At 41.2% G+C, this 20,918-nt stretch overlaps 1 protein-coding gene across 2 annotated transcripts in view; it reads right to left on the reverse strand.

Annotated features, from left to right (window-relative positions):
- Window positions 1-5,062: 5,062 nt before the first annotated feature.
- Window positions 5,063-20,918, reverse strand: part of th (tyrosine hydroxylase) — a 49,555-nt gene continuing 33,699 nt past the window's right edge. For both annotated transcript variants that reach the window (XM_069913562.1, XM_069913554.1), the window contains exons 8-13: window positions 19,069-19,204; window positions 12,628-12,697; window positions 10,585-10,641; window positions 10,339-10,434; window positions 8,612-8,745; window positions 5,063-5,380 (exon numbers count right to left, since the gene is read on the reverse strand). In XM_069913562.1, the coding sequence (XP_069769663.1) occupies window positions 5,221-5,380; window positions 8,612-8,745; window positions 10,339-10,434; window positions 10,585-10,641; window positions 12,628-12,697; window positions 19,069-19,204 (653 nt within the window). In that variant the 3' untranslated portion in view covers window positions 5,063-5,220. The remainder of the gene's footprint in view (window positions 5,381-8,611; window positions 8,746-10,338; window positions 10,435-10,584; window positions 10,642-12,627; window positions 12,698-19,068; window positions 19,205-20,918) is intronic.

Genomic DNA, 20,918 nt, shown 5'->3' on the forward strand with positions numbered 1-20,918 from the left:
CGTTTTCTGCCTCAAGAGATCACTACAATTTTCTATTTCAGCATTTGCTCTTTTTACCGCACTGAGTAGAAAGAGGCTCAGGATCAACGGGAGACAAGAAGCCCTGTGTGTGGGAGTGGGAGACAGGGCCCAAAGGAAGAGGGTCTATGGGTTAAAAGCCAGTCACTCGAGGATGTGAACTTAAAACCAGCGGGTTGTTGTCTGTGCTCCAGGACGCTGTCACCTGCTGGCATCTCTGGGCAGTTTTCCATGTGGGTATTTTCTGGAAGAAGTGCATTGAGGGCTCGGCTGCAGACTCTGGGGTAAGGGGGCAGAGAGCTGGAATGGACAGGTCAGGAGGCATCGGTGGGTGTAGCTCACCTGAGCCACACCCTCAGGTCTCCGTAGCCTTGCTCTTCCACCCTGCTGGTCACAGACATGCTCTCCACCCCCTCGGGTCTACCATATTCACTTATTCACCCAAGGTCGGTGTCACCAGGTCCCCTGCACATCTGTAGGCTCACTACAAGGGCAACAGTGCACTGAAGTTCTTGCCAGGGATGGGATAAAGTGTTGTTGGAAAGATTTGGATAGAAGGTGGAACAAAGAAGGTGAGATGGGAAACCAGAGAGCAGGGGGAAGGAGACGAGAGGGAAGGGGGGCATGATTCAAGGACAGAAGAGGCATGAGGCAGAGGGCCAGGAAAGAGTGTGAGGATTGTCAGATGTCAGGGGAACATTGAATGAGATCTAGGGATAGGGAACATTAAGAGAAAGAGAAGTGAAAGGAAAGTGCCGAGCAAGTAGGGAAACTGTGCCTGACCCCACCCACATGAAATGTGGACTGCCTTGCACAGGCTCTGCAACACAGAGAAAAGAAACCAGCACAGATGTCAGTGTCCTTTATGAGGCCATTGTTCCAAGTGTTGAGCCCGTTACTACATTCAGGCCACATCGGATCCTGAAACAGAAATTCTGTTCAGAAACGAAATAAAAGAATTCAAGGAGCTTCTCAAAGCCTTGTTGGGAAAAAAAATGTGACAACCCATTGACTGGTGAGAATTCCTGGGTACATGTCTATAGGTGAAGAAGGAACATTTGGGAAGGCATTGAGAATCTCAACTCCACAGAATGGCAGCATAAATAGCAGAAGGAATGCACTATTGCACAAGCCATCGTCCTGACCTTAAAAACCTTGGCCACATCTGCAAGCTCTGGACTCTCAGAACTGGACAGAAAGATAATTGTTCTTAACTACAAGGGACTACCTAAGATGTAGCTGCTCCATCTCATTGGCCCCAGCAGTGGTATGTTGTATGGGGCTGTGATGCACTCTGGCAGATGTTTAAAGGATTACTGCATTAGATCATATGGTCAGCGGACATAGTGGTCCTATAGTATAAGGCGTTATTGATGGTGGGTTATTATAGCAGCTGCTGACCCAACTATGATGAGTTGTACCAGGTACAGCTGCAGTAATGCTGTACTGGGCCATGTGATTTTCACAAAGGGTTACTTCTCCAGGTAGAATTCAGAGTTTCCCCATGCCCATGCTATGATGTTCGACTATCCCAAGAAGCTATCATTCAGTGTTTGAAACAAACTGTTTTAACAAAATAGATAGCTCTTAAGCTTTATAACCTATGAGACAACAATGGCCTTGTTATTTTATGTTGCAGATTTCGCAGGCAATCAGGTGATTGGCCTTACAGCATCTGAGGTTTCTGCGCTGACATTCCCTTTTACTAGCACTGATCTGCGCATGTTCAAGGCATGGGATGGGATTTAGAAAGGGAGCAATGACTAGTATTAAAAGCTCTGGCTGGAGGTACTCCTGGAGGTTTCATTTTCTATTGTTGGATCGTATGGAATTTGCCCTCAGTTTGTAAGTATAATTGAATTTGTCTCATAAAAACTGGCTGGCTGCCATTAAGGCTCTCTCCTCAGGCTTAGCAGTATTTTTAAACCAAGAATAGTTAAATCATTCTGTGTAAAGATCAGCACTGACATCTCTCTATTTCAAAGGCACACCCTTCTTGGAATCTTGCTCCTTTGGCAAACTTCCATGTCGTCTATTTAATTGGAAAGATTAATGCACTGGGTTTTCTTACTGGTTATTTCAAGTTCATTTGTATGTATAGACATATCATGCCAAGGAATTGGATTGATTTGAACCCAGTGTTATGCATGAGATGAATGTAAAAAGCACTCTTGCATATGTTTTAACTCAACTGGTTCTATTTGAATGCTGCCTTTTGGGAAATTGGACCAGGTCGTCCCAGTCCTGACCCTCTCGGACAGGTTGCTATTTCTGCAACTTTATTCGTACACAGCGCTAATTTCTTCCACAAAAATTCAACTTTGTGCTAAAGGTGCAGCTTCTGACCTGCATTTTCCACACACAAATGCTGCAACAAGTCTGTACTCTGATCTCCGACTGTATCATCTTCCCACCTTTGTGGTCACTGAGAGCACAGAAATGGCCATGTCCAGGCCAGTGAAGATATCTTCCCTCCTTCACCACAGACTGCGGTATTTTAAGGCTTTGACCAACTTCTCATGATCCCCAATAATGCAGCAGCTGTGATCTCTGCCTTCAGCTGCTGTTGAGAACTATGTAAATCATATTTTAAAGCCCAAAATATGGAGATGGGAATAGAACACTTGACTTCAGTGGATGAGCATTTATTTTTTTTCGGCCACTCCACCTGTTGAATATTATGGCTGGACCACTGGGCTGACTGAAAGTGTGCAAAATCCCAGATCTAGTCTACTTGGTTCACTTGAGCCAAAACTTTCATCATTCTATTTCTCCCCACTGATACTGCTCAACCTGCTGAGATCCTTCATCAGGTTGTTATTTTGCTCGATGGTTAACATCTGTTCACTTTCTATTCTATTTCTGCAAAAGTTTGTCACACCAACATAATCCCCAGTGGTTGTGTTTTGTGCAATGAGGGGGTAGGGTAAAGCCAGTGCATGAAAAAAGTGCATGAACAATCCAGTGCAGGCAAGCCACATCCAAAAGCATGACTGCACCCACAGTGTCCGATCAGTATTTTGGTCTGGAAAGACTTTCACGAGTTCTAACTTCACAGCCCAGAGGCAATGCAAGACAAAAGGACAAATTTGTTTTTTTTTTCCCCAACTAATACAACGTTTATTGCATTGACAGAGCAAAGACAGCATCCCATTCCAATTGCTGACAATTTCTCAGTTAGACAAGGTCTTTGACCATTGTCACGCAAGATGTGGAAGAGAGCAGCAGAGGCCAATTTGACAGGCGACTCACCTGTTGGTGAGACTGGACCGTCCAAAGGAGGCTTGGCTGTGTGAGCAACTAACTGGCACAACAGAGGAAGCAAATGTACTTTCCAGTGATTTGCAGGCATTCATTTTGAAGTAAAGCAGGAAGGTATGTTTTACTTTGCATTGAAAGTAATGATATTAAAAGGACAAGTTTACTTAGTGAAGCACAAGGTAATAAGGGACAGTATGTGGGAGGCAAATCAGGTTTACGTTCATTTATGAAGTAATGGGGGAATCAGAGAAGGTAGTGAATGCTCATTCAGAAAATAGATGTTAAAGGGACATCATAATTTTGGCACGCAATTGGTCCAGGGATGAGAAGCAGAGAGCACTGGTGACTAAATATTTGGACTGGAGAGAAGCATGAAGTAGGGCTCCCTGCAGACACAGTCTGATATTAAGCCTCTTACATTTCTTGTTATGAACTGGGTGCAGGGAATACAGTTTGAAGTTTACAGTGGATGCAGAACTGATCATAAGCAGAAGACAGGCGTTCAGATGAACGTAACCAGACAGGTGAATGAAGGAAACCTATGAAAAATACAACTTAATGCAGCCACATTAAGATGTGCACTTTTGGAGAGTCAGAATGGAGAGCTGGTACAAATTAAATGAATCTATGGCATGGAGATGCAAGCACAGGGCATATGTGATAAATATCAGTATGCTGGAGCATAGTTTGATAAGGCAATTAAGGGTTTGAATATTTGGCTTTGTAAATAAGGGAAATGAATATAAAAACAGAGATATTCTGCTAAAGAAGACACAAACATTAGCTTGGACTGCCTGGGTGGTCTCTCTTTTGCAAACCTTCACAAACCATTGGGTAAGTTTCTGCAGGAATAATATGTACAACTCTGGCCAATGCACTTCAAGAAGGATGTTATAGCTTTCAAGGTGCTATCAGGCAGAATGCATCCACTTGCAGAAGGATTGGAGAAAGAAGTATTATTTTCCTGAGAAGAGGATGAAAGAGAGGATGAAGGTATTCAAAATGATGAGCAATTTGTTAATTCATAAAGGAAAGGAAGTCTTTCTTCAGACAATTGGATGAGATTTAAAACAAGTGCCACCAGAAGCGTACAGAGCAGTTTTCCACAAGGAGGGCTGTTGAGTTCTGAACAAGGCTAACAGAGATGCAAGTCGATTCCACAGAGCTTTGAAAAGTCAAATGATCTATTATTTGAAGATGACTAATTTGCAGGGTTAAGGCAATTGACTGGAGTGTGTGTTTTTTCAGAGAATTCTTGGAAACTCAACTGACTAGATGACCTCTACTAAACTGTAAATTTCCATGATTCACATAAGGTTTCAAACCATTGTGCTCCAACAATATGTCTAATATTTTCCTACAATTTGCCATTGTCCCAATACCTAATGTTTATGCTTGGGAGTATTTTCAGCTCCAGTTTCTTTCTCCCTTCACCTCACCCAATCTCCCAACCATGCACAATCTGGCATCACAAGCTCCAAAGCAAAAGCAATCTTTTCCATTAGCTCTGATGGTTACATTGGAGCAGTTAGGAGCATAATGTGGATCCCAATTTTTAAATGGAATCACAGGAAATATAACCAGATAATAAAACCTTGAATGACATCGGTGTGCAGTTGACCACCTTGACCCTGAACAGAACCACATCCAGTAGTCATTTCAACATCGACCATCTTCAAGAGGGGTGGATACCATCACCTTCACTCACAGCTTTTTGAGTGTTGCATTTTGAAAATACAAAAGAAAATAAATCCACCCAAATTGACAGAGAAGCAAACCTGCCTATTTGCTTTATCTATATATCAGTACAACATACAGAGATACACCAAAATGAAAGTTAAAAGTCCAGACTTATAAGTAAAGCTTACTTATAGTGGTATAGAATAGAGCATAGCTCTATAATGATAGAGTGTTTTTTGATAATGATAATGGAATTGAACATTAGGACAATATATCTAATGCATCAGCCAACATCTTCAGTTCATCCTTCAGACTGTCCAATGACTTCCTGACTTTCTGAGGATTGTCCAGTACTTCCATGGTTCTGGTAAATGGGTCATATTTCACTGAAAATGGCCGTTTAATACTCGCAGCATATTTCCTAGAAACACAAAAGCCATCAGAGATGAAGATCAGCACAAATGCTTTGTTTCAACATACTAACTCCTAGTACAGTAGCAGTATGTCAGTAACACTAAATTCCATGACTTTTTTTCCAGATGTGAGAGAGAAAACATGCATAAAATTTGAACTGCACCAGACACAGGGTAAAATGTGTGGGAAACCATGTTTGAATAACTATAATTTATCAAGTATGCTTGTAGTTCACTCCACACACACACGAAATGAACCATCAAAAATGTTTAATCCCTTTCAATTAAACAATAATTATTTGCCTAATGTATCTGATAGAATGACACCAAATGTTACAGTTACATAGCAGATTTTATTGATAGAACTTCTTAACTGCACATTAAGAAATTTTGGTCTTACCCATCATCAATATTTCTTTTGTTTTCCCCACATTCTTGCTTGTTTTCTCTCTTTCCCGATTCTGATGAGGTTCCTGAACCCAAAGTCTTAACTGTTTCTCTTTCCACAGATACTACCCGATTTACTGAGTGTTTCTGTTTTTATTTGAGTAGCTAGGAGTCCAAATTCAGCCAAATAAATCTTATAAAATGTATTATCTTCAGTAACAATAGACACAAAATGATAAGATTGTCATTAAATCCATCTCGTTCTTCAGGGAACTAAATCTCTCATCCTTACCCAATGTACATTATATATGATATTTGGAGTTTCTCTTCAGATAAGAGCATAATTAGGGATGGATAATAAACACCTTTAAGCTGTGAGAAAAAAAAAGTGATGATCTTTACCCAGAAGCAAAAAGTAGATGATTTGATTTGACCTCCTCCTTAAATCTTCACCACTGAAAAAAAGATCTTCAGCCTCTTGTGACATTGCAAAACCATTGTGAACACCAAAAGGAACAAGGCACCATTGCTGGCTTTGGGACTTGCTGTACCAATCTAATCCATTATGCTTTCCCTGATAACATGGAAAAATGCCCAGGTACGTCTCACTACAAAAAACTCTACAAATCCAATTATTGCCCCATCAATGATTACAGATGCAAAACAGAGTTCTACTGAGGCCACTTGGATCCATATCTTGCTACCATTTTTATCCAAGTTTGGAAGGGAATGTAAAAAACAAATGAGATAAGGATTAGAGCTCAGGGGATAAAGACAGCTCTTGCCTCACAAGCAACGCTGGGCACTGAGTAGTGAATTTTCTTAAAACTAGAGATACATTGGCTGCAGCAGATAAAACTTGGCAGGAGAAGATGGTTGTGGTAGTTGGAGAATATCACAGTTCAGAATCTATGCATCTTGCCATTTTGTGTCCTGAATTTCCCACCATCAGCATCCTCAAGATGACCATTGTCCCATAATTAAATTGGTCCAAATGTATTAATACTGTGACTTCAAGAGCATAGCAGAGACTGGGTGTTCTTTAATGATTCAATAATATCTTCCTTATTACAATCCATCCGGCATCTTCACAGCACATGATTGGATTGTGTTGGAGTACTCTCCACTTTCCTGGATATCAAACCCCACAATCACACAAATAGCTCAATATCAGCTGGGAGGAAGCAGTTTGCTGGTTCCCCAGTCAAAAGTTCACATCCTCTACCACTCGTAACAGTGGTCCCTGTCCTCCTAAGGGAGGAGGAAATCAGAGCCATGGAAATATCAATGGCTGGAAATTCCACATCAGTGGGACACAGAACTATGTCTCCGTCCCTTCGTGTCACTTGGTTGATGCTTCCTGCTGGTATCAGTGTCAGAAGGATGGCAGCTTTGCCACAGGATGACTTACCACAACCACAGATATGGATGGCAAATTAATGCTGACATTGAAGTTATACTTTATAAAAGAATAAAAAGATTACTGTTCAAACAAGATCCATCGTTTTCATTTAATGGGAACAAGGAGCAGTAATATGAGCATTGGTCTCTAATGAGTTCTTAATCCCAGGAGGGAATAATCTCCTATAACACACTGGTGAATAATGGAATCAGAACATCAGAGAGATGCCCTGGAGAATGATAATTGCCTCACAGCAAAAATAATGTGCATCTAATTTCATGAAGGCTGGGATTGAACTGTAATTTCTGGTACCCTGAGAAGCCATTTTGAATCATTGGTAGATTAGATCCGACTGAATAACTTCTTGATTCTCAGCCATGACTTAGTGAAGACCATAAGGTAAGGCCGATTTCCTTCCTCACTGCTGCAGCAGTCAGATTTTCAAGTTTTTCAAGTTTCGTTGGTGCCCCAATGTATTCTGAAATTTCATAACCACTTTAATTTACCAAACACAGCTTTTTGTTTGAAGGTTGTGTTCATCATTCCCACTTGATAAGACCATGACACCTAGTCTTTAGTATTGTGATGTTTACGAAGGTGGGTAAATTTGTTTCCAGATACAATAAAAGCTGTGGTATTCAGAATTCAAACAATTGGCAGCCTCAAGCAACTGGCAAAAATATTTGAGGAATATAAATATTAAAAAAAGGAATAAAATAATAAGAAAAAATATCCATTTAAAATGATAATTGTTCTCTGAAGTTACACATAAACCTTTGGTGAAGATGGGAGCAAATATTAAGCCGGCGGAGTGCCTTGGTCATGCTTTGCTCATAGCAGCTGTCTGAATAAAGTTATGTGAAACAGCAATGGTGCCATCCAGGATGAAGAGCTGGTTAATGCCGCCCATTGTTGGGGTCTCCTAATTCCTGCTTGGAAATTAGTAAATTATATTAGTAAAGCTTTATCTGTAAACTTTGGGGAGGGGGGTTTAATTATCTATAATGTTATTGTTCATCTTTAGGTGGCTCTCTGAAGGGGAGGAACCTGCAGATGCAACGACAGTTAAATATTTTCAAAGAATGTGACTAAAAATAGAGTAAAATGCTTTAAGGTTGATATATTCAAGGAAATGAAGTTTGTTCAATGCAAATATAGTATAGTATTTTTGTCTTTTAAACTGTTTATTCTTGATGCAGGTGTATTAGTTAGGGATTGAAAAAGTCTCAAGGAACCAGAAATACATTTACCCAGCATCTACCAATCCCCCTAGGTGCCCAATACCAGGAGTTTTATTGTATTTTAAAACTAACACAGTGATCTCTTAATGCTTATATTATCTGGATTATGGGTCGTGCTTCTGAATTGCTACCAGATTGTGAGTTGGCAGAGAGACAACAGTGCCCAGATTTTGGCTGTAACTATGTTGCATTTGACAACTTATTCTTACCTCAGTTTGTCTAGAGCATCACTAAAACTTTCAGATACAAAATATACTGGCTGGTATGTCTGATCCTGGTAGGGCTGGATCGCAGCTCCATTGGGGTCGAACTCCCGCAACTCAGGTTCACCAGACAGGGAATGCTGTGGAAAGATCATTCAGTATCAGAGCTGGCTGAAATCTTCAACCCAACGATTCCACATCAGCTTCAAGTTCTCCTTTCATCCATTGAGGAGCAGAAAGACATTTTAAAAAGATTCCAGCAATTTCAAGGCAACGTGGAAAGCTATGGTTTCTTCCTCCTCACCAGCTTCCTCAAAGCTGGCACACTTTAGAAAGTATTTTTGCAAGGTGTTGACTTGTTAAGAGCTAAATGGGAAAGCTTCTATAGCAGGAGTCGGGTTTGCACGACAATTAATCTGCACAATCTTTGTGCTGTCTGCTCACTTGGGAGTTCACTGAGCATTACCACAGGGTGGAATTTGTGCTACCTGCTCACTCGTGAGTTCAGTGTGGATCAAGTACTAACTTAAGGATCGGCATGACCTCAACAACTGTTCGAGTGGCTGCCTTATCCTGCTTGAAGCCCATTTACTCTCCTAAGAGAGAAGTTCAGTTCAGCTGTAGGGCAGAGTGGATATTATTGCAGAGATTCAGAGAACAAGGTGGATGATTCCAGACAATGACTTTGGTCATTGAACTCGAGGTATTTGTGCAGAAGATGCTTCAAAAGAGGTGAATAAATGTTCCAATGGCAGCCAACTGCACAGTGAGAGAGCATTGACAGAAGCTCTTGGAAGTTCCATGAGCTCACAAGTGTGGCCACATCCTTTCAGATAAACTAACACCTTCACACATTGTTCAATACTAAATTCCCATAAATGCCCATCAATCAGGAATCTAACCAACTATTCCTGAACTCCATCACACTCTAGCCCATGTAGAACTGTTCCACACATCACAGGTTGTGAGAGTAATCCAGAAACCTAAGACACAACCAGATACAGTGAAAAATAAATCCTCACATTCCTAATGGTCAAGATGATGATGGTGCTACCGATTACGAGAATACCTGGTACAAGGTCTGTGCTCAGTGATAGACGGAAAGCATAGAATTTAATATACAAATCCTCCCTCCCTCATCCTTCTTCCCTGCATCTACATCTCTTCCAGGGTGAATGCGTAATGCCGAGAAGCAGCACCTTCCAGACTGGTACTTGTGACAGCCACTGAGAGAAGGGAGCAAAGGACTCCGTCTGTCCCTGCAAATGCATGGCTGGGGCATAAGAATCGGAATTTATTGTCATGTACATGTCATGAATGTCATTGTTCTGTGGCAGCATCACAGTTCAATCATTTATATAAACCATATTACAATATAAATAAAAATAATTCTAGAAATGAAAAAGATAAAGAAGGAAGAAACCAAAATCTGAAGATTCACTTTAATGAAAAAAAATCATTTTAAGTTGAATAGAGCAATCTGGACTAAATTCTGGTAGTCCCCAACTTACGACTGTAATGGAGACAAAAGGATTGGTTGTAACTCGGGTTTGGTCTTAAGTCGGGGAACAGGGACCAGTGTATATAGTACCTTTAAAGCAAAATATGAACTGGTATAATAAAGATTTTTTTAAAAATTGGTCATATGTGCGGGTGGACGTAACTTGTGTAGGTTGGAAGTCGAGAACTACCCGTAAATACATTTTAAATCACATACATCTAATTTCACTTACAATTAGTTCACCGTAGGATGAGAGAAGGCCAGCTCCATATGCTCTAACTTCTCCATTTTGCTTGCACAATCCAAACTCCACAGTAAACCAATACAGCTGCAAGAGACAGATGCTAAGAATAATTCCCCGGAATTCCTCTTTTTCAGATTTTCAAGTCATTTTTGGAAATCTCTAAATTTCTCAGTCAAAAAAAAAGTTTCAGAAGTAGCAGGATTTGCACGTAGGCATGAACACGTAGACACTCACAGTGGAAAGCTTTTCAATTTCCTCTTCTGTGGCTCCCAGGGAGGCAAGGCCAATGTTCTGCAGTGACAAAGGGTCAGACAATAATCACTGATGATCCTCCTTAATTAGCAGAGCAGACACAATTCACAAATTGAAGCTTTTCCTCTATAATGTTCATGTGCTATTTTGGGCCCATAATTTGGCCATCCTTTCAATCTATTGTCTCAGAGGCAGCATGTGCACTGAAAGACCACCAGTCTCTTCTGAATCAAATATCATCCTGACTTAGACAGTTTCCCCAAACCTCCATTGGCTTTAAGTCAAAATCTTAGAAGTCCACCAAAATCCAGAATGAATCTCATTGCCCTACCATCATGGACTTCATTCTGTTTTATAGACTTTTTATATAAATATTTTTAATCACTACATATATATAAAATGATATTCCTTTATGCATTGAAATAGCTCCTTCAATTCTCATGCCATGATCTTCTAGACGAACTGATTTGATGTCAACAACTGGAAAATATGGTATCCATGTCAATTTTTAAGTCTGTATCTAATATAATGCCATTCATTTGCTAAGTGAACAGAATAAAAACTTTGCAGTTTCAAGTACATTATGGTTCTTTATAATTGGAAACAATAAGAGATCCAGTTCACTAGGATCAATAATATTTATAATAAGTTATTAAGATTGCAATCAAATTCTAATGACAAAATTAAAAGGGCCTGGAAAGAGGAACTTCAGTTTCATCTTCCAGAGGAATTATGGGAGAAGATTTTTGGATTGGTTAATACCTCTTCAACATGTGCTGTGATTCAGGTTCATATGTCAAAAGACAAATTGGCTCGTATTTTTTCTAACGTTAGACCTATTTGCAATAGATGTAAATCAGAAGTGGCTTCCCTACCTTGTATGTTTTAGTCATGTCCTATTTTGGAGCGGTATTGGATGGATATTTTTAAGACTTTGTCAGCTTTACTGGATATTAGTTTGCAACCTAACCCAGTAACTGTTCTTTTTGGAATTATAGTTCCAGAAGTGGGACGAGTTCCCACTTCCACATATCGGGTTACAGCCTTTTCTACATTGTTGGCTGGAAGAGGTATTTTATTTAAGTGGAAAGATTCTAATCCACCTACTTTGACCCCATGGTTCTCTCAAATTATGCCATGTTTAAGTTTAGAGAAAGTTAGGAGTTGTACATTTGATACTTCTGTTAAATTTGAAGAGACTTGGTGACCTTTTATAAATTATTTCCACATGACTTAGTGTAATTATTTTCCCTTCCAGACTGAATTTAATTTTACTTCTTTTCTCTTTGTTGGTGAAGACCAGACAATTAATTTTTTATTAATACATTCTCAGAATAGGCTGCCCAGTCTTTTTTTTCTTACATTAGCTGGGGTTTTACATAATTTTTTTTTGCTGAAGGTTTCAGTTTGAGGAGATGAGCACATATTCGTTAATTATGGTGTAATGAATTATGTTATATGATATCATATAGTGATATTTTTTCCTTTTATATTCTGTACTCCTATTCTCCTCATGTATTGTTTACCTATAATATAATTAATAAAAAGATTGAAAAAGTAAAGTGAACAATCGATGACTCGTCTTGCAGCCACACAATTTATCTTTAAACAAATCCATGCCAGTCATCACAAAGTAATGCAACACAAAGGCATTTTTTAACTGTGTTTGAAAGAATGATTAATTTAGCTGTCCTCTTCCCAATCTCCCTGCTTCTGTTATTATTGAACTTGCTTGCACCAATGTTTTAGATCATGCATGCCAGGTAACGTCAACAACACTGCGTTACAAAAAAGAAAATCACCTCGATTCACCCTTTAACCTGGCAATTTAACTTCGTGTCCTATAGTTACTGAATATCGTGCCTGTGGAAATAGTTTCCTCTTTGTTTCCCCATCAGATCTCTGGATTACTTTGAAAATCTCATTCTGGTTCTTTTAGCTTTCTGTTCTTTCTTTGCATTATCTTCAAGCTAGATGTTTGTTTTCTGTGGAGCAAATATTCATAATGAAGGGAGATGGAACTACCTGAGAGAATTGAGCAAATGTCTTGTCGGCCAGGATGGGCACATGACCCAGGAGCTCGTGGCAACAGTCCCTAAATATGAAGAGAAAGAGAATTAATATCCTCGTGTGGTCTTTTCAGCAAGAGCTATATTCTGTGAAAATCCAAAAGAAGTCTTTTACATTTTCCTTTTGGCCAATATATCCGCAAATGACGAGTCTTCTTACCACAATTCATTTCCATTTCAAAACCCTCTCCAGTGCTGTGGCTTTCACTTGTCCTTTAGACCCTTAAACAAGGGGCCTTCCTTCAGATGCAGGTGCAGAAAATAAATTCCTACGTTTCTGATCTCATTGATTCGTTTTCTCGCAGGGAACTGCAGAATTCCAAGTAAGCCTAGGATTTCTGTGTTTTTTCACTGGCCTGTTAACTTCCAGCAGGGACTTTGTGAATGCTTCCTCTCCTAATAGAGTGGGCTCTGTGGAGGAGGCGAGGTAACAATTCTCTCCAGCTACCCTGAATTGAAGACAATAAAGAACCCTCAACCCCTAGGGTTTGATATTAGGTGGACAGAGGTTTGGGAGGTCTTAAGCTCCCTGGAGCTGAAGGAATGGGCCTAGATTTCTCAGGAAAAGCATCTCATAATGAACAAAAGTTTATTTGAGAGTGTGGTCTTGTACTAGCCCCAAGACAGCATGTTTAACAGGAGAATGCTTACACACTTCACTTTCTCAAAAGCCTTTCGGCTGATAGACTCCACTGGCAGTGACAGGTAGATGAATGGTGAGCATAGGTTATAGTTGCAGAAGATGATAAACAGCTACCAATTGGTTCAGGACATTGGTCAGAGGTTGGGGGTGCTGCTCGGCAGATGGAAGTGAGAGGAGCAGTGCCAGATTAAGGTGTTGCCTACAGCATTTATTTTAAAGGGGCCCTAAATAGTGACAGCTGGCGCATTCGTGGTGAGGGGTAAGTGTGACAGCAGCACTCGAGGTGCTGGCTGGCGCATGGGCAATGAGGGGTAAGTGTGACTGAGCCCTCCCCTCCACCTGAGAGTTTCTGATGCTGACCCCGCAGGTCCATTTTGGTAAGTTTGAAATAGTCTTAATTATTCTGAATAAAATGATGCTAGCTTTCTGAGTTCACTCTATATTCAGTGATTATCAGTGGCGCATTTAGGGAACATAGCGCCTATGGCAAGCACTGAAATTGCACCCCCTCTATTAAAACTTACATATTTTGCACTTAAACTTACACTGAAATTGCCCCCACTGTTAAAACTTACTTTGCAGCAACTGCGAAATGAAGAACAAGAAAATGATCAGACGTAGTCGAGTCAAAGTTCAGTAAAAATTGTTTACTGAAACAGTCACTCGCACTTTTTAAAACTCCGCACGTTGCAAATGACGACTTTGCATTGTGATGTCATGACATCACTCAGAACCTCCCGAGCCAGTTCGATTAAGCCTCCAGTGAGACGCTACAATTTACACATTTTGTCAAAACAAAACTTACAGCGGTGGTGGCTGCTTACTCAATGCAGGACCAATGGCCGTCTTCATCACCCATAATCCCCCAAGCAGCTGGAACCGCTCTGCATTTCCCATCACTATCTGCAGAATGCAGTTTCCCCGACATGTAAACAATCAAAAGCAGCTAGCTGACCGAGGATTATTTTTTGTTCCTCTAAGGTGGGTTTCCACTTATATTTTCGTTTTCATATTTGTGCAGAGGCTGAGATCCCGATTAAAGGTTAAAATTAAGGTTAGCGATTTTAACCAATTATCACCTTTAATCGGGGTTATTAACACAGACCATCAGTGTTGTATCTCATAGGTGGTACACAAAGATGAAAACAAAAAAGTTTCTCATAATTTATAGTACATGAAAATCCGGGACCCGTAGCATATGCTACTTTTGCTATTACGTTAATCCGGCCCTGAAGAGGGGATGAACTCAGGGCCTCAACTATGAGACAGGAGCTCAGGAACTGGGGTTTAATCACAAAATAAGTAGTGGGCGGGGGGGGGTGTCATTTTTGATTGGTGTTCAGATCAGGTTCGATGGAGGAGGTTGCAACAGGCAGTAGGGAGGAAGGTGGTGGGAAGTCGGAGGTAGAACCATCATTAGACTTTAAAGTGGAAGGGGGAGGCTGGTGGAGGATTTGGTAACATCAGCATGAGGGCAACAACCAGCCTGCTTCAAACCCATCCATGTACGTAAAGAAACAACCGCAGAATTTCAAGGCTTAAATATTGGCCTTGTGATTGAGTCCAACCTGTACACAATCCGTAAAGGTAGTCTTAATCTAGTTGGCTCCCACGGGGCTGTGAAATAAAGCAAAAAAAACTATCTGAGATTTTCAGTGTAGTCAAATAAATGACAGGGACAACTTCAAGACACTCACATCTGGAATCAGCACTTGGGTGGGCTACAGACCAGTACTTCTTTTGCACCATTTACTTATTTCTAAATATTGTATTTATGGATCCATAACTTACAGCAATTTTGCACCTGTAATGCACAAAATACTGCTGCTGGAACACATGACAATAAACCTGATTCAGATTCTATGGAAATTTAACCCACAACCTTTGGGACAGGAGTGGAGATAATGCCAAGAAACTGCAATTGCTGCCATATTTCTCTCAATGCCACATTTCTGCATCAATCTTTTTCTATTATAAGCATCATAAATTATTTCATTCATGCAATAACCAAATAAATATTTGCTTTTGTATGGGAATTGTAAGATACTTTAGAGAGAAAAAGAAAATTCTATTAAGGGAAAGAAAACTTCGGCAAATTATCTGGGGCCATCTAGTGTTCAGTTGAACATTTACATGTACCCTTTGTATCAAGAACTGGCAGCAACAACACAGTACATTTTACATACCTTCTAGGTCTTCCAAAGCACCTGACTGCCAATCAACTTCCTTTTGGAAATGCTGCAATATTGGAGATAAAACTGCCTGTTCAAACACAAGCTACCACAAACAGCAATATGATCATATATTTTGTGATGTTGAGTGAAGGATAAATATTGGTCGGGGTTGGGATTCCAAAGTTTGTGCAAGAGAGAAGGGAGGAACCCTCTTCAGCATGTCACAAAAATGACATCACCTCCAACAGTGCCATAACACGACATTTATGTATCAACTTTGAGTTCCAAGCTTAGATCTGGGGAGCAAGACTAGGTCACCATTCTCTTAATCAGAGGGGTTCCAATGAAGTCAGAGCTGAGATCTTACACCAACTGTCAAAATAAATTCAGGGTGCTGAAAGAGTCTGTCAGCTTATAACAACAAAGATTGTTCCTGGATTTCAATATAATTCTGCTATCATGTACAGAGATACTTTCTTCTCCAGATACCAAACAAGGCTACCTCACTGTGGGGTCTCACAGAGTTATTCGCTTATCTTGCCAAATACAATGTCAGAAAACTCAATTCCTGAGAAAAGATTAGCTGCTCACAAGATTGGAAAAAAAAATTCAGGGGATAATGTACTTATTCCCAGATGGACAATTGTGACCTTCGCTTCAAGATATTATCAAGTTAATTTTGTTTCTCGATTTGCTATCAAGATATTCCTGATGGGCTCCTCATCAGATGATCCTGTTCTTTTCATAGTTAATGAAGAAACAATGATGAAATAAACAGAAAGAAATAAAATATGAGTAAGCCCAGAAAAAAAGTGAAATTAATAAATAATCAGACCAACAGGGTACCTGAACTAACCCCTGGTACAACAAATAGGCAATGTTATGAATGCCAAAGTCACTTGTCACTATGGGCAGGAATAATGTCATCAAATGGCTGCTTCAAGTCACAATGTCCATGGTTCAGCCTTGGATTTTCCATCTGCCTTTAGGCCTTTTCACTCCCTGACCTTCAGAGACAAACATGACAAATCTAAGAAATTCAAAACACCTCATGAATTTTCATTCTTTGACAGTATCCACTCAATACCCTATCATCTACCTAATTTAGTGATGTGTCCTGATCAATTTCTGCAGTATTCATCGAAGCCAACACTTCAACCCAAGGGGTAAATAACTAAGCAAGCTCCTTCGGTTTTCTTCTGCTTGTTGTCAAGTTGGCATGGAAGAAGTGATCAGCTATCTTTCTCCTTGTCCAGGGTGACATCAAGTAGCCTCCATTCTTTCTTCTGTGTCTATCAAATCTTAACTGATGGGCTAAGATAGCACTGACCATCAACCAAATGAAGATCACAAAAGTGCTCGAAAAAATCAGCAGGAAGCAAAAGCTAATTGACGTTTTGGGCCTGAGACCTTCTTGAGGAGTGCTGAAAATCAGGCAGACAGAGTAAAGGTGCTCAATGAAACGATCTCCCAGACAGCGTCCAGTCTCCCTGGTGGACAGGAGGTCACATCGAGAGCAGCGGATGCAGTAATAAACCCATACAGATAAACAGGTGGTGTTGCTTCACTTGGAAGGACTGTTTGGGGCCCCAAAAAGTGGTGAGGGAGGAGGTGTAAGGGCCAGAGTAGCATTTCTTGCAGTCACAGGGGTAGGTGCTGAAGGGGTGATGGTGGGAAGGGATGAGTGGAGGAGGGAATCATGAAGGCAGTGGTCCCTGCAGAAAGTGGAGAGGGGAGGGGGAGATTTAAAAAAAAATAGACATAGAACACTGTAACAGACCAATTCAGCCCTACGAGTCTATGCTGGCCAACTTAAACCCCATTAACCAACACCCTGGGACGTTTTTGAAAGTATCTGGTGGAGGGATTCATTGAAGGTGACAGAAATTGCAGAGAATAATATATGGATTCAAAGGCTGGGGGGGTAGTAGATGAGGACAAGGAGAATCCTGCCATTATTTCTAGGGTGGGAGAGGTGTCGTGAAGGAGCCATGGCAGATGTGGTGGAAATAGAGGATACATGGGTGAGGGTGCAGTTCATTAACTGGGTAATGCTGGATAAATGCAGGTGACATTTTCCCTAACTTTCTACTTTTCTCTCCAGTGCTTCTGAAAACTCACAAGCTGGACACAATATGGCCAAGCAGTTGTCTCTGGTATTTCATTCAACTAGTAGCTGTAAATGAACAAGAAAGGGCATAATACAGGTGACAGTGCAAGACTGTCCTGCTCTTCTGTGAAATACTTCCCACTCCCTCAGAAAAGTAACCAAAAGACCCATCCCCGTGTCAGACTCTCTCTCCTTGTCCACCTCCCACCCCATACTTTCAATCAGACTCTCCCCTCCCTTCAACCCCTCCTTCAGAGTCTCTCTCCCCCCCCTCCCCCTCCATTGCATCTCCCTTGTCTCTCTCGGTCAGACTCTCTCCACTCCCCCCTCAACCTTGGTCAGATTCTCTACCCCCTTCCCTCCCTCAGTCAGACTCTCTTCCCCCCCCAGTCAAACTCCACTCCCGCCCCACCCTTTATGGTCAGACTCCCCCTTCTCCACCACTGCCCCCCAGCAGTCAGACTCCCTTCCAGCCCCCCAGCAATCAGACTCCTTTCCATCCCCAGCAGACTCCCCTTCCCCACTCCCACACCCTCACACCACCCCCCCCCACCCAATGCTGTCAGATTATTCTCCCCCCAGCTTGGTCAGACTCTCTCTTCTACTGTCAAGAAAAAAACCCCAAAAGTTTGAAGACCCATACAACAGATTCAAGGACAGTTTCTTCCCCACTGTTGATTGTATTGCCAATAAATACACAATGATCTCTCATTCTCACAAACTACTTAAAGCTGGATTGCATATTATTTTAACCACTCTTTTCTCTATCACACTGTAACACTATAGGCTGTGCTTTTATTTTATACCAGGTCCTACTTAAGAATAGGTTGACTTGCTTGGATAGCACATATAAAAGTTTTTCCACTTAGTACACGTGACAATAATAATTCTGCTTGGAGTCTGTTTCCATTGATACTTTGATAATGGCTTACGTTACAAACTCAAAGCCAAAATCACCCCGTGTCTGCCAGGGGAGACCTCGTAGTTGAGGCCCATTCTCCCCTTTCTCCAAACCTCCTTCATTCACTGCTTCGTGGTCAGAGAGAAGCATCTGGATGGTTCTCCATGCCACCCATGGACATGAAGGCTAGTTGTGTCACTGAATCTACTTTGTGTTTTGTGAAACCTGGAAATTCTGGTTGGATTATGTGAGCTATCATTTTGAAGTATTACAAGTTTCCTCAATATGACATTGACTTCACTACTCCAGAATGCGCATGAAAAGAATCCAATCAGATTACCTTGCCCAACAGTGACACGTAAATTCAGAACCAACAGTAAAGAAATCAAATTCTGGAAGACCACAGAAATGCTGTCATGTCCCATAAAGGGTGCAGACAACAATTAGACTAAATCAGCAGGTATTGACAGACAATTTGTTTCTTTCCAGTACTTGCTTTCTTATTACCAGTTTTCACTCAACCATTCCCAGAACATGGTACCCATGCTCGGTTTATTGCTTCGACTTACGGCTCAGGAGTGTGCATTGGTGAGGAGGCATGCCTGACATACTGCGTACACTGGAAAACTCGAAAGGCAAGGCTGGCCAAGAAGTCTCGGGCAGAAAGTAACCCAGCCACAGGCCACAGCTGAAATCCCGAGTGCTCTAGAACAAACAAACACACCACGCATGTCATGACAGGTGACAGAAGTGGTAGTAGCTTTCTGTTTAGTTATATGAACCTTTTAGAAGCTTATAGATGCAACTTGTTACAGAGTAACATTAGATTCATTGGCAGGCATTCATTTTTATGATTCTCAAATGGGCACCAACCATTTGTAGAAGTAAGGGTCTGACGATTGATGCAATTTGAACAATGGGATGATGGCATGTGTTTTTTCCACTTGCCTGGGGTTTCCTAGACCACATGACCAGTGAGCATGATGACAGAGAGAAGGAGGATCCTAGTTTCGAGAATGGTCCGCGGAATGACGCAATCTGTGAATGAACAGCATATAGCTCGATGCTCGTAGGGTAATGCTTGTCACACAAAAATGGACTGCTTTATGATTGGTTAAGTGACATTGTGGTAGGGGTATACAACCCCTTACATGAATGTTCGGGGAGCTCCTTGATCCTCTACAGGGGTTATGGACTTCCTGCAAGCCTGTGTGCGAAGTAAAGGATTCGGAAGGAGAATAGTGAGCCCTTTACTCTTTCAAGGAGAGTAGAGGGCCGATTGAGATCTCACCCCAGAACCTGGATTGAGGATTGACACCGGTCGTCCACACATTCCAAAGGGAAGACAGGAAGTCATTATGATACAATAATAAAAGTTGTTAGTTTGAATTTTCTATACAGCAAGATTCGTTTGTTCTGAACTAACAACATCAGAATCACTAGGGAAAACCAGAGGCCGAGGAGAATGAAGATGTTGATGCAGGCTGACATCAAAAGGAAGTATCTGCTCTGTGAGTTACTCACTAACACAAGCAATGCAGGCCATTGACTCTATTTTCCCTCCAACACAAAACAATTGGGGCTCCCCAGCTAATCCCCCCCCCCCCCCCCTCCACCACCATCACCATCATTGCCATCTTCCTGAATGTTCCCAGCCTGACAAAATCGCATCCCTCTAACTGCTCCCCTTAGGCTTATCTGCAGTGCTCCAGTCTCCATGAGCTTTTCTCCACTGAGCTGCCAGAAGCTGCTCGTTCTGTGCGAGCCACTTGCCCATGTGATAAGGAGATCCTGGCCCCAATATTGGTTTTGGACTGATACCAGGTATCCAAGAGCAGACTGGGAACTCTGCATTGCACATTTTCCAGTCAGTCACTCTGACACCCTGCTGGCTTACAGAAGAGAACTGAAACTTTACACAAAATGAGAAACCCAGCAGATCTATCCCTTGCTCAGCCTGGATTGATGTCAGCAGCTCCAGCATCTTTTTGCCCAAGATTATTCACATTACATGTTCCTGCATTTGAAAGTTTAGTTACTTTCCTTTTAACTAGTGAGAAATACAACAGTCCTCATCTCTATCTTCTAACAGCTTGGAAATACGTGTCAGTGATTCTGTTCAGTGTGGCTGGCCTCCATGTGACCTGCTGTGAAGTTTGGTGAGCAATATAACGCAAGAAAGGCAACTTCACACATCACGTTAAATGTTTATCATTTCTAGTCTCTGGTAGTCGTATACGTGTGCAATCTGACTAAGACTGAAATCAGTGCTATTGCTACATGGAATTAATATGTTCTTTCACACCATAAGATGGGATAATCGCTATAGAGGCCAACAGTAAACATAATTCGTTGAAACATTAACGAATCATACTTCTAAGGCTCTCTTCCCCCATTGTCCCTTTGCTTTCTGCTGTCC

The sequence above is a fragment of the Narcine bancroftii genome, chromosome 1 (genome assembly GCF_036971445.1).
Source record: "Narcine bancroftii isolate sNarBan1 chromosome 1, sNarBan1.hap1, whole genome shotgun sequence".
Taxonomy (NCBI): Eukaryota; Metazoa; Chordata; class Chondrichthyes; order Torpediniformes; family Narcinidae; genus Narcine; species Narcine bancroftii.